We start from the raw sequence: 14,378 nt of genomic DNA, 5'->3' as shown, positions 1-14,378 counted from the left end.
TTTTTTTTTGGCACAAGTTAGCGGAAATTGATATTTTTTATTTTTTTCTCACAAAGTCTCCCGTTCCGCTAACTTGGGACAAAAATTTCAATCTTTCATGGACTCAATATGCCCCTCACGGAATACCTGGGGGTGTCTTCTTTCCGAAATGGGGTCACATGTGGGGTATTTATACTGCCCTGGCATTCTAGGGGCCCTAAAGCGTGAGAAGAAGTCTGGAATATAAATGTCTAAAAAATTTTACGCATTTGGATTCCGTGAGGGGTAGGGTGAGTTCATGTGAGATTTTATTTTTTGTCACAAGTTAGTGGAATATGAGACTTTGTAAGAAAAAAAATAAATAATTCCGCTAACTTGGGCCAAAAAAATGTCTGAATGGAGCCTTACAGGGGGGTGATCAATGACAGGGGGGTGATCAATGACAGGGGAGTTGATCAATGACAGGGGGGTGATCAATGACAGGGGGGTGATCAATGACAGGGGGGGTGATCAATGACAGGGGGGGTGATCAATGACAGGGGGGGTGATCAATGACAGGGGGGGTGATCAATGACAGGGGGGGTGATCAATGACAGGGGTGGTGATCAATGACAGGGGTGGTGATCAATGACAGAGGGGTGATCAATGACAGGGGGGTGATCAATGACAGGGGGGTGATCAATGACAGGGGGGTGATCAATGACAGGGGGGTGATCAGGGAGTCTATATGGGGTGATAACCACAGTCATTGATCACGCCCGTGTAAGGCTTCATTCAGACGTCCGGATGCGTTTTGCGGATCCGATCCATCTATCAGTGGATCCGTAAAAATCATGCGGACCTCTGAATGGAGCTTTACAGGGGGGTAATCAATGACAGGGGGGTGATCAGGGAGTCTATATGGGGTGATAACCACAGTCATTGATCATGCCCCTGTAAGGCTTCATTCAGACGTCCGGATGCGTTTTGCGGATCCGATCCATCTATCAGTGGATCCGTAAAAATCATGCGGACGTCTGAATGGAGCTTTACAGGGGGGTGATCAATGACAGGGGGGTGATCAATGACAGGGGGGTGATCAGGGAGTCTATATGGGGTGATAACCACAGTCATTGATCATGCCCCTGTAAGGCTTCATTCAGACGTCCGGATGCGTTTTGCGGATCCGATCCATCTATCAGTGGATCCGTAAAAATCATGCGGACATCTGAATGGAGCTTTACAGGGGGGTGATCAGGGAGTCTATATGGGGTGATCACCACAGTCATTGATCATGCCCCTGTAAGGCTTCATTCAGACGTCCGGATGCGTTTTGCGGATCCGATCCATCTATCAGTGGATCCGTAAAAATCATGCGGACGTCTGAATGGAGCTTTACAGGGGGGTAATCAATGACAGGGGGGTGATCAATGACAGGGGGGTGATCAGGGAGTCTATATGGGGTGATAACCACAGTCATTGATCATGCCCCTGTAAGGCTTCATTCAGACGTCCGGATGCGTTTTGCGGATCCGATCCATCTATCAGTGGATCCGTAAAAATCATGCGGACATCTGAATGGAGCTTTACAGGGGGGTGATCAGGGAGTCTATATGGGGTGATCACCACAGTCATTGATCATGCCCCTGTAAGGCTTCATTCAGACGTCCGGATGCGTTTTGCGGATCCGATCCATCTATCAGTGGATCCGTAAAAATCATGCGGACGTCTGAATGGAGCTTTACAGGGGGGTAATCAATGACAGGGGGGTGATCAATGACAGGGGGGTGATCAGGGAGTCTATATGGGGTGATAACCACAGTCATTGATCATGCCCCTGTAAGGCTTCATTCAGACGTCCGGATGCGTTTTGCGGATCCGATCCATCTATCAGTGGATCCGTAAAAATCATGCGGACATCTGAATGGAGCTTTACAGGGGGTTGATCAATGACAGGGGGGTAATCAATGACAGGGGGGTGATCAGGGAGTCTATATGGGGTGATCAGGGGTGATTAGGGGTGATCAGGGGCTAATAAGGGGTTAATAAGTGACGGGGGGGGGGTGTAGTGTAGTGTAGTGGTGCTTGGTGCTACTTTACTGAGCTACCTGTGTCCTCTGGTGGTCGATCCAAACAAAGGGGACCACCAGAGGACCAGGTAGCAGGTATATTAGACGCTGTTATCAAAACAGCGTCTAATATACCTGTTAGGGGTTAAAAAAAACACATCTCCAGCCTGCCAGCGAACGATCGCCGCTGGCAGGCTGGAGATCAACTCTCTTACCTTCCGTTCCTGTGAGCGCGCGCGCCTGTGTGCGCGCGTTCACAGGAAATCTCGCGTCTCGCGAGATGACGCGTATATGCGTCCACTCGGAATGAATCAACCACCTCCAGGACGCGTCTGTGCGTACAGCGGTCCGGAGGTGGTTAATCGCTGGGACTCCGATCCGTAACCATGGCAACCAGGACGCTACTGCATTCCTGGCTGCCATGGTTACTTAGCAATTTTAGAAGCATTATACTTACCTGCGATGTCTGTGACCGGCCGGGCGCTCCTCCTACTGGTAAGTGAAAGGTCTGTGCTATATGTAATGCGCCGCACAGACCTTTCACTTACCAGTAGGAGGAGTGCCCGGCCCACTGGCCACCAATGAGTTAAATATAGGGGAGGGAGGGGGGGCCGGCCGCACTGGCCACCAATGAGTTAAAAACAGGGGGGGGCCGGCCGCACTGGCCACCAATGAGTTAAATACAGGGGAGGGGGGGGAGGGTCTGCCAGGCAGCGGGGGGCAGTCATGTACACAGTTCTTTTAGTATACAGGGAGTGAAGAATTATTAGGCAAGTTGTATTTTTGAGGATTAATTTTATTATTGAACAAGAACCATGTTCTCAATGAACCCAAAAAACTCATTAATATCAAAGCTGAATATTTTTGGAAGTAGTTTTTAGTTTTAGCTATTTTAGGGGGATATCTGTGTGTGCAGGTGACTATTACTGTGCATAATTATTAGGCAACTTAACAAAAAACAAATATATACCCATTTCAATTATTTATTTTTACCAGTGAAACCAATATAACATCTCAACATTCACAAATATACATTTCTGACATTCAAAAACAAAACAAAAACAAATCAGTGACCAATATAGCCACCTTTCTTTGCAAGGACACTCAAAAGCCTGCCATCCATGGATTCTGTCAGTGTTTTGATCTGTTCACCATCAACATTGCGTGCAGCAGCAACCACAGCCTCCCAGACACTGTTCAGAGAGGTGTACTGTTTTCCCTCCTTGTAAATCTCACATTTGATGATGGACCACAGGTTCTCAATGGGGTTCAGATCAGGTGAACAAGGAGGCCATGTCATTAGATTTTCTTCTTTTATACCCTTTCTTGCCAGCCACGCTGTGGAGTACTTGGACGCGTGTGATGGAGCATTGTCCTGCATGAAAATCATGTTTTTCTTGAAGGATGCAGACTTCTTCCTGTACCACTGCTTGAAGAAGGTGTCTTCCAGAAACTGTCAGTAGGACTGGGAGTTGAGCTTGACTCCATCCTCAACCCGAAAAGGCCCCACAAGCTCATCTTTGATGATACCAGCCCAAACCAGTACTCCACCTCCACCTTGCTGGCGTCTGAGTCGGACTGGAGCTCTCTGCCCTTTACCAATCCAGCCACGGGCCCATCCATCTGGCCCATCAAGACTCACTCTCATTTCATCAGTCCATAAAACCTTAGAAAAATCAGTCTTGAGATATTTCTTGGCCCAGTCTTGACGTTTCAGCTTGTGTGTCTTGTTCAGTGGTGGTCGTCTTTCAGCCTTTCTTACCTTGGCCATGTCTCTGAGTATTGCACACCTTGTGCTTTTGGGCACTCCAGTGATGTTGCAGCTCTGAAATATGGCCAAACTGGTGGCAAGTGGCATCTTGGCAGCTGCACGCTTGACTTTTCTCAGTTCATGGGCAGTTATTTTGCGCCTTGGTTTTTCCACACGCTTCTTGCGACCCTGTTGACTATTTTGAATGAAACGCTTGATTGTTCGATGATCACGCTTCAGAAGCTTTGCAATTTTAAGAGTGCTGCATCCCTCTGCAAGATATCTCACTATTTTTGACTTTTCTGAGCCTGTCAAGTCCTTCTTTTGACCCATTTTGCCAAAGGAAAGGAAGTTGCCTAATAATTATGCACACCTAATATAGGGTGTTGATGTCATTAGACCACACCCCTTCTCATTACAGAGATGCACATCACCTAATATGCTTAATTGGTAGTAGGCTTTCGAGCCTATACAGCTTGGAGTGAGACAACATGCATAAAGAGGATGATGTGGTCAAAATACTCATTTGCCTAATAATTCTGCACGCAGTGTATTCTAACTTGAAGCGTCCCCATCACCATGAGAACGCCTCTGTGTTAGAATATACTGTCGAATCTGAGTTTCACGATCTAACTCAAATCCGATGGTATATTCTAACATAGAGGCGTTCCCATGGTGATGGGGACGCTTCAAGTTAAAATATACCATCAGATTGGAGAAAACTCTGATCCGATGGTATATTAATAGGGACTCCTGACTTTACATTGAAAGTCAATGGGGGACAGATCCGTTTGCAATTGCACCATATTGTGTCAACGTCAAATGGATCCGTCCCCATTGACTTGCATTGTAAGTCTGGACGGATCCGTTTGGCTCCGCACGGCAGGGCGGACACGAAAACGCTGCAAGCTGCGTTCGGGTGTTCGCCTGCTGAGCGGAACGGAGGCCAAACGGTGCCAAACTGATGCATTCTGAGCGGATCCGCATCCACTCAGAATGCATTGGGGCTGTACGGATCCGTTCGGGGCCGCTTGTGAAAGCCTTCAAACGAAACTCACAAGCGGAACCCCGAACGCAAGTGTGAAAGTAGCCTAATACCGCTGGAGAAAGTGGTAAGCAAACATAGAGGATGCCCACAGAAATTTCAGAAGGTGTGGGGAGAGTGGTGTGCATCCACAAACACGCTATCCACTCGAGTTACACCATACATGCCCCGAGTATAATAGGAGTTATGTATGTTCCTGCTGTTTTGCGTTCTCTAAGCTTGACTCCCTGAAACGCTAGGCTTACCGCTGTAAGAAAAATGCTATACATGATCGAAACCCTGCTGCGCACAGGGGTATACTACCATGTACCATGTCTTTTGTTATGTTTTATTTTTGATTTTAGTTTTCTGATTTTAGTGTCATGTAACATATGGCATGTACTTTGCTATCTGCACCAATATACTTCAATAAAACGAGTTTAAAAATAAATAAATAAATATAGAAAATGGTGCAGAATTTCAGGAACGACTATATTCGTAAGTGCCATATATTCATCTTACGTACACATTGGTAAACAGCAACCAGAAAGTGGTCAGTCCTTATAAGGATATTTTTGTGGGACAACCTACCTGACTAGTTGTTTACCCTCTCTAATAGTAAATCTGGACCACTGTGCTCTGACTACTTTATAAATGCCAGCTCCTCACAGCTTGCATATATATCACATATGGTACATTATATTCAGGATGTCAATTTCCTTTTGACTGTGAAAGCCAAATACCGTCCCTAATTTTTGCTGCAGTCTCAGCAATTATGTTTCTTTTCAGTAGGTAACCTTTCTGCATTTGTCTTTGCAAACTGCCTTTTGATATACTGGGGATATTGACAGGGCTGTGTCGGATCCAGATAGCCCCAGCAGCAGCCTGTTGTCACCTCCTGATCAGTCATACAGTATGTCACTTGCATTGCTGTTATCTGTATTCTACACTGCGGGCATAGACGTGTGTATGGAAAAATAGAGAAAAGCGAAAATCTGCGTATGTCTTCTCTCCTTGGTGCCTGAAAGTCTATTAGACTTGTAGTGTATTGAATTTCAGATGTGCCGTGTGTTCCCATATAATCTTTGTAATGTTCTCCTATAGCACACAGTGTTAGAGAATTCTGATGTTGCATGCCCCTCTTGATAATGACTGTGCTATGTGTGGAGCCATTACTATGTCTGTGAACTAAAGGGCAGACTCAGGAATCCTTCAAGCAGCAGAAGATGGGGAATGTTGATGCTATATGTTTCTTCATACTGGCAGTTCTGTGACCTTTTAACTCCCTGTGGGCTGCATCTTATCCTTCTAGACGTTTGGCAGCACTGTTGGCAGTCTAAGATTTGGCATAATCTTTTTGTAAAGATGTATCAGGCCAAAAATATATTTTTATTCTGCCTATTGCTATTGCTCACACTCAATTTACTAAGCACAAAATATTGACTAAACATAAATTATCGACTACAAATAGATGGTAAGCCTTGGTTTCCAAGTTCAAGGTTTTCTGATGCAGTTTTTGAAGGTAAAACCGGGAGTCAGTCCTAAAGGGAGAAAGAATATAATGGGCAGATTCAGTATTTTTTGCTTTATAAGACGCACCTGATGATAAGACGCACCTACGTTTTAGAGGAGGACAATAAGATTTTTTTTTTCATTAGACCTCAGATCAGGCCAGCAATCAGACACCCAATGTTAATCAGACCTCATCTGACAGCCCCAATCAGACCCCCAATGTTAATAAGACCCTCAATCAGACCTCAGATCAGCCCCCCAATGTTAATAAGACCCCAGATCATCCCCCCATGCCATTTTCAGCCCCCATTATGAACCCCCATGCCATTTATGAACCTCCATTATGAGCCCCATGCCATTTATCAGCCCCCATTATGAGCCCCAGTGCCATTTATTAGCCTCCATTATGAGCCCCCATGCCATTTATTAGCCTCCATTATGAGCCCCCATGCCATTTATGAGCCTCCATTATGAGCCCCCATGCCATAGATCAAATAAAAAAAAAAAAACACTTACCTCTCCTGCTCCTGGACGCCACCGCTCCTCAACTCCAGCGCGCTCTGTCTTCTTCCTGATGCGGCTGTGCTGTGACCCGACGCGCACAGTGTGAGGTCACAGAGCGCCCTCACGCTGTGCGCAGCCGAAGCCGACGACCAGGAAGCGGTTAGCACAGCCTTCACCGCTTCCTGGTCTACACTGCGTGCAGAATTATTAGGCAAATGAGTATTTTGACCACATCATCCTCTTTATGCATGTTGTCTTACTCCAAGCTGTATAGGCTCGAAAGCCTACTACTAATTAAGCATATTAGGTGATGTGCATCTCTGTAATGAGAAGGGGTGTGGTCTAATGACATCAACACCCTATATTAGGTGTGCATAATTATTAGGCAACTTCCTTTCCTTTGGCAAAATGGGTCAAAAGAAGGACTTGACAGGCTCAGAAAAGTCAAAAGTAGTGAGATATCTTGCAGAGGGATGCAGCACTCTTAAAATTGCAAAGCTTCTGAAGCGTGATCATCGAACAATCAAGCGTTTCATTCAAAATAGTCAACAGGGTCGCAAGAAGCGTGTGGAAAAACCAAGGCGCAAAATAACTGCCCATGAACTGAGAAAAGTCAAGCGTGCAGCTGCCAAGATGCCACTTGCCACCAGTTTGGCCATATTTCAGAGCTGCAACATCACTGGAGTGCCCAAAAGCACAAGGTGTGCAATACTCAGAGACATGGCCAAGGTAAGAAAGGCTGAAAGACGACCACCACTGAACAAGACACACAAGCTGAAACGTCAAGACTGGGCCAAGAAATATCTCAAGACTGATTTTTCTAAGGTTTTATGGACTGATGAAATGAGAGTGAGTCTTGATGGGCCAGATGGATGGGCCCGTGGCTGGATTGGTAAAGGGCAGAGAGCTCCAGTCCGACTCAGACGCCAGCAAGGTGGAGGTGGAGTACTGGTTTGGGCTGGTATCATCAAAGATGAGCTTGTGGGGCCTTTTCGGGTTGAGGATGGAGTCAAGCTCAACTCCCAGTCCTACTGCCAGTTTCTGGAAGACACCTTCTTCAAGCAGTGGTACAGGAAGAAGTCTGCATCCTTCAAGAAAAACATGATTTTCATGAAGGACAATGCTCCATCACACGCGTCCAAGTACTCCACAGCGTGGCTGGCAAGAAAGGGTATAAAAGAAGCAAATCTAATGACATGGCCTCCTTGTTCACCTGATCTGAACCCCATTGAGAACCTGTGGTCCATCATCAAATGTGAGATTTACAAGGAGGGAAAACAGTACACCTCTCTGAACAGTGTCTGGGAGGCTGTGGTTGCTGCTGCACGCAATGTTGTATGGTGAACAGATCAAAACACTGACAGAATCCATGGATGGCAGGCTTTTGAGTGTCCTTGCAAAGAAAGGTGGCTATATTGGTCACTGATTTGTTTTTGTTTTGTTTTTGAATGTCAGAAATGTATATTTGTGAATGTTGAGATGTTATATTGGTTTCACTGGTAAAAATAAATAATTGAAATGGGTATATATTTGTTTTTTGTTAAGTTGCCTAATAATTATGCACAGTAATAGTCACCTGCACACACAGATATCCCCCTAAAATAGCTAAAACTAAAAACAAACTAAAAACTACTTCCAAAAATATTCAGCTTTGATATTAATGAGTTTTTTGGGTTCATTGAGAACATGGTTGTTGTTCAATAATAAAATTAATCCTCAAAAATACAACTTGCCTAATAATTATGCACTCCCTGTATAATGGAAGCGCTCACTAGTATTTGCTTTATAAGACGCAGGGCCATTTTCCCCCCACTTTTGGGTGGGGCAAAAGTGCGTCTTATAAAGCGAACAATACAGTACTTTTTTTTATTTTTAATCCATTCCTTGTTTCGGCTTTGAAAGCTGTATCAGAAAATCTGAATGTGGGAACACAGCCTAAATGTAGCTGTAGCCACATAAAGACCTAACACCTGTCAGGCTAAAACTGGCCATAGATTAATAATAATAGACAAAATTGTTAACTGCGGCAGCAAGCTGTGAGCAGGATGGAAAACTCAACTGAACCGGAGTCTCGAAGTAAAGGCTATGTCCCAGGGTTACTATCCTTAGTTTAAAGTGTAACTGTCATGTTTTCATTTAAAAAAAAACAACAATTGTATCATATGTTACTGCTGCTGCAACATTATGCATAAAGAAATCTTTAGTTTCTTCACATACCACGGTTTTCCTTGAGCTCTTTTCCCTTAGTTACAGCTGTTTTGAACCCTAGAATATGAGGATCTTCTCAAGATGGCTCCTCTGTCAGTTCTCTGAAGCCAAAACTGCCTTCCCTCAATTCCCATACAAACTTGCTGTAGCCAGCAGCTTCCTGGCAGCCAGTCAGATTGGAATACTGAGAGACATGCCTCCTCACGGTCTTCTGTTCATACTAAAGGGAAGACAGACAAGCAATAGCAATGTTCTTTTAATGGTCCAGTGGAAAGGTACAGGAGTAATTGATGAAAGCTGTTGTTATAAGATAATTACAGATCTTTTGGCAATCCTTGACAGACTAAATCATGTACACATGCCTAGCTCTAATAAACTAGCAAATAAAATAATAATATGACAGTTACACTTTAAAGGTTGCCACGCACATTAGAACACAAAGCCATTAACAATTATCTGGTGAACGTTCTTTTCGCAGACCCGGCCATACATATTTTAGTCCATACTGGCCTTACAGTTATTCAAACGTTCCATATATGTTCAGTAAAATTAGGTGAAGGATGAAACCTCTTCCTAGGAACGTTCTTTCAAAGAAAGATCATTCGTCAGCGAACATTTGTTTTGGTTGAAATTGTCTGTTTTGGTCAACTTTAGACTGTATATGGCCACCTTTACTCCCTAACTGTGTGCAGTTTTTGGCCTTATAATCCCACCATAAAGCTGTCACAATAGATACATAACAGCATATACAATGCCATAAATATATATTAAAAAAATTAACATTATTATTTTTTTTAATGAGGTGTTGGGGGTAGCAGCGAAGCAGCAGTGACACCGCACCCATTCAGTTCAGTGGCTGCAGTGCTACACAGCAATCCTTGGTTGCATGACCAGTGTTGCGGCCAAAATCTTTGTGTAGCCCCACCCTAAAATGACCCCGGTTTTGTTTTTTGTTGAACTGATCCTTACCTTGCAATACTGGGCTCCTCGGTAAGGTCACCATTCACATGGAGTTTGTAAGTTCTCCTCTTGTTTCTTACTTCACTTTTAAACATACTAACACATTATATTATCCATATTGTGTGAGATAGGGTAATTAGATTGTGAGTAATGTTTTCTCCCTAGTGCACAGTCATTATTCTCTTTTGAGATTCACGGCTCTTCTGTCCACTAATGGTCCATGGATTTCAAAAGAAATCTCAGTATTTAATGGAACAGTTTGAAAAAAGGCACCATGACAATAGAACCAAGTACTGAAAATTGTTTCTGTGCATGACATGGGTTATCTGAAGGGGTAATGCACAGACGAGAGATGTTGTGTCACTTGGCTCCACTCCATAGCAACTCCAGTCACAGTTTACACTTCACATTTCTCAGATTATTGGAAACGTGTTATTAGAGCTTTGTATAACTCTCTTGCTTCCTAATCTGCACTAGATAATTAGCTGTTTCATAGCTATGGTTCTTGTATGTTAGGCTGGATTCACATTTGCACTTTGAACTCTGGCAGTCTGTTCCAGCGGAGGAAGAGACTGCTGGAATTCACTGTATCCAGCATACAAGCAGCATCTTTTTTTCTGGCCAAAAGCCGGGATATATGCCGAATAGGAGCCGGATCCCATTACAGTGAATGGGAATCCGGCAGTGCACGGTGGTATCCGGCTATGCCGGATACAGTGAACTCCAGCAGTCTGTTCTTCCACCAGAACAGACTGACGGAATTCAAAACCCATATGTGAACCCAGTCTTACTCATTCTCTGTACTTCCCGTGTATCTAGTGTCTTTATGTAAAGGGTTATCTGACATTGGAAAAAAGAGCAAGTGTTATAAAATAAAGGACTCGCCTCTTCAATCCAAATTTCCAGCCAGACCAACACAGCACTTACTGCGATCCCCCTGGTCTTTGTTTAAAAAATGCAATCAATCAACAGTCACATGTTGTACTACTGGTATCATCGCTTAACAGTTCTGATTGTGGCATCCAAGTGGTTTAGAGAGGGAGGGTACTCTATCACCGTATCAAACCCACCCCAACACACACGCAATAAAATTAATAGAATAGGATGCCTGTCATCCTTATCCTGACAGGTATAATATACTGCAGTGCAGAAGTATTGCTGTATATAGACGCAATCAAGCATGAGACTAAAGAAATAAAAAAACAGTTTAATAAAATATTAAAAATACTCCTTTCCTGCTTTATTATGATAAACTGTTTAAAAAAAACTGCAAATAACTGGTATTGCCACATTAGTAAAGACCTGAACCATAAAGTTATCACATTATTTAACCCATGATGAACACTGTAACAAAACAAAAAAAATCCCAGAATTGCTGTGTTTATCCCTCCTCACAAAAATGGTCTTTCTGCAGCTTTGCATTTTTGGTGGCATTTTCTGGTAGAAACGCCAGCTCCAGATGTAACCTGAAATCCTATACAAAATATGAAACACAGGACGCACAACATTTTTTCCTACTTGATTTTGTTAATTAGGTGCTCTTTCTTGGGTCTGTAGCAAAAATGCAGCATGTTGAAGCTTTTGCATATATATATTTTTTTGGAATTTTGACATCTCCTTGAGGGTGCTAAAAACACATGTGTGTGAAGTGGCCCTTAAAGTGTTTTTATAAAGTAGTAAGAGAAGTGAAGAAAGCATGGGAGCATTGGGCAGCTGTGAGCAGGTAACTATGGATTTTTCCTCATGTACTACTGCCTCAGATGGGATGGGTGAGGGGGGTGGTAAAACGCAGACAGCCCCTTTAAGGTTTATTTTAAATATGAAACTGCAGAAATGCTTTAAATAATACAGGCTGGGTGTTTTATGCTACGCTTACACACTGGTTTCATGGAAATGTTGCCATTTTACCACAGAAGAAAGATTTGCACTGTAATATTTCAGTATGTGTATTGTGTTTCAGTAGTAATAATGATACAATAATCTGAACTATTTTCAGATTAGGTAAAGATGACAACATATTTGAATTTAACATGGCTTCTGGAGGGTGTGAAGTCCATCGGTTTGATCCAAGCATCCCATCTGCTTACATCCATGAAGCAGAGCGGTTCAGGCATCATCGTCTGTCTGTTGATTGGAGAGATCCCAAACCAGCCATAGCTCCACATAGATTACATAGTAATACTAAGAAGCTGAAGACCATTCTGAATGAGTTTGGACATTGGAAGGTAAGGCACACATATCTATTATTACTCTTACCTTTTATGAATCAGTTTTATTGAAACATTTAAAACATAATTTGGTGTAATAACATATCACAGTTTACAACCTAAGTTGAGGAAATTTTGTTTTCATGGATTCTGATTTATAGGTTGTATTTTCTCCATGCACATCCATAGACACCTTGAGGCTACCTGCACATGTTGTGGATTACGCCATTTTTTTCCACGTAGATTTTGTTCCATGGGAAAAGTGCCCTGCCATGTGGATTTTGAAATCCGCAGCATGTCAATTCTTTGTGCGGATTTCATTCTTCGCAATGCAAGGGAGAGATCTGTGCCAAAACCGCATCAAATCTGCACCCAAAACAGCAAGTAACACATGTGGTTTCTGATGCAGAACTCTCAGAAATCCGCAAATTCGGAAATTTGTGCATAATTTCTGCAAGGCACCCCACACCCATGTGTAGGTAGCCTAAAGCTAATCTGTGGAGCGGTCCGGTTGATAACCTTCTCCATGTCAGTGTACACTACATACAGGGAAAGCTGTCAACCGCTGAATAGGACTGCCCACTGAACTAAGCATAAGAGAGTTAAATGAATAAATATCAGATTATACTGAACCTTTTTAACAAAACACATTGTCAATTTCCTGGGATTGTTAATATGGGTTCACGTATACTAATTAGGAAATCTGTTTTAATTAAGGCTAGTTTCACACTAGCAGCAGGGGAGTCCGGCAGGCTGTTCCGGCGGGTGAGCAGCCTGTCGGATCCGTCCTGCCGCTAGTTCACGTGTGCCACCGGAATGCCACTGACTAAAATGGGGGCGGGGAGGAGTTCCAGAGGCTGCACGGTAGCGCACGGCGAGAGGCAGCCGGACTAAAAGTACGACATGCAGTACTTTTAGTCCGGCTGTCTCTCGCCGTGCGCTGAAACTGAAACTCCGCCACCGCTATAGTCTGGACTGGGACTGAAAAGCAGCCATGGCAAACAAAGAAATTTACAGTTGCATCTTAATAAATTAAATAAATTAGAATATCATCAAAAAGTTAATTTCAGTAATTCAGTTCAAAAAGTGAACTATATATTCTTTACACACAGAATGATCTATTTTAAGCGTTTTTCTTTTAATGTTGATGATTATGGCTTATAGCTAATGAAATCCCAAAAGTCATTACCTCAGGAAATTATAATTTTATAAGACCAAATAAAAATCATTTTGAATACAGAGATGTTGGCCTACTGAAAAGTATGTACAGTATATGCACTCAAAACTTGGTCGGGTCTCCTTTTGCCTGAATTACTGCCTTAATGCCCCATGGCATGGGGGCATTCAGCCTGTGGCACTGCTGGAGCAGTCACCTCTTATTCGTTTGTAAGTTTAGTCATTCTTTGTTACATCTGCAGTTGTATGAGTGGCTACAAGTACAAACATTACCAATTCATGCACAAGACTGTTTGGTAATTGGGCAATTAACCCATCCCAAAACCGAAGATGTCAGGAATTTCAAGGTTTAACAAAGAACAAAATGATTCATAGGTGGTCAAAAACATTTTAGGGACTGGTTTTGTTTGCACAGAAACTGAGTTGCCTGAAGCTATTTAATTAGCCAAGGTACTAACGGAAATGAAAATGCGGTATTGTCATTGCCTTCTCTGCCAGTTCTGCACTTTTCATCTACTCTACATACAGTGAAAATTTGACAATTCAAAGTATACAGCTTTCAGTTTCATACAATAATATCTGTGTATACAGAATTGATGTACTGCATTGATGTACTAAGCTATATAAACACAGCTGAGTCCTGAGCTGTGGACCTTGTGAACTGTTTTCAGAATTAGGGTCCATTCACACGTCCGCAAAATGGGTCCGCATCTGTTCCGCAATTTTGCGGAACGGGTGCGGACACGTTCATTTTCAATGGGGCCGGAATGTGCGGTCCACATCTGCATTTGGGGATCCGCACTTTCAGATCCGCAATTCCGTTCCCGAAAAAAATAGAACATGTCCTATTCTTGTCCGCATTGCAAACAAGAAAGGCATTTTCTATGAGAGTGCCAGCGATGTGCGGTCCGCAAAATGTGCAACGCACATTGCCGGTGTCTGTGTTTTGCAGATCCGCAAAACACATACGGACGTGTGAATGGACCCTTAAAAGGGTTTTCGGAGACTTT

General features: G+C 43.3%; 1 protein-coding gene across 3 annotated transcripts in view; it reads left to right on the top strand.

Moving 5' to 3' along the window:
• Nucleotides 1–14,378, top strand: part of METTL24 (methyltransferase like 24) — a 91,732-nt gene that overhangs the window by 65,956 nt on the left and 11,398 nt on the right. For all 3 annotated transcript variants that reach the window (XM_040428871.1, XM_040428873.1, XM_040428872.1), the window contains one exon: nucleotides 11,982–12,210. In XM_040428871.1, the coding sequence (XP_040284805.1) occupies nucleotides 11,982–12,210 (229 nt within the window). The remainder of the gene's footprint in view (nucleotides 1–11,981; nucleotides 12,211–14,378) is intronic.

Source organism: Bufo bufo, chromosome 4 (genome assembly GCF_905171765.1).
Source record: "Bufo bufo chromosome 4, aBufBuf1.1, whole genome shotgun sequence".
Classification (NCBI taxonomy): Eukaryota; Metazoa; Chordata; class Amphibia; order Anura; family Bufonidae; genus Bufo; species Bufo bufo.
This window is presented reverse-complemented; position numbering and strand designations above follow the sequence as displayed.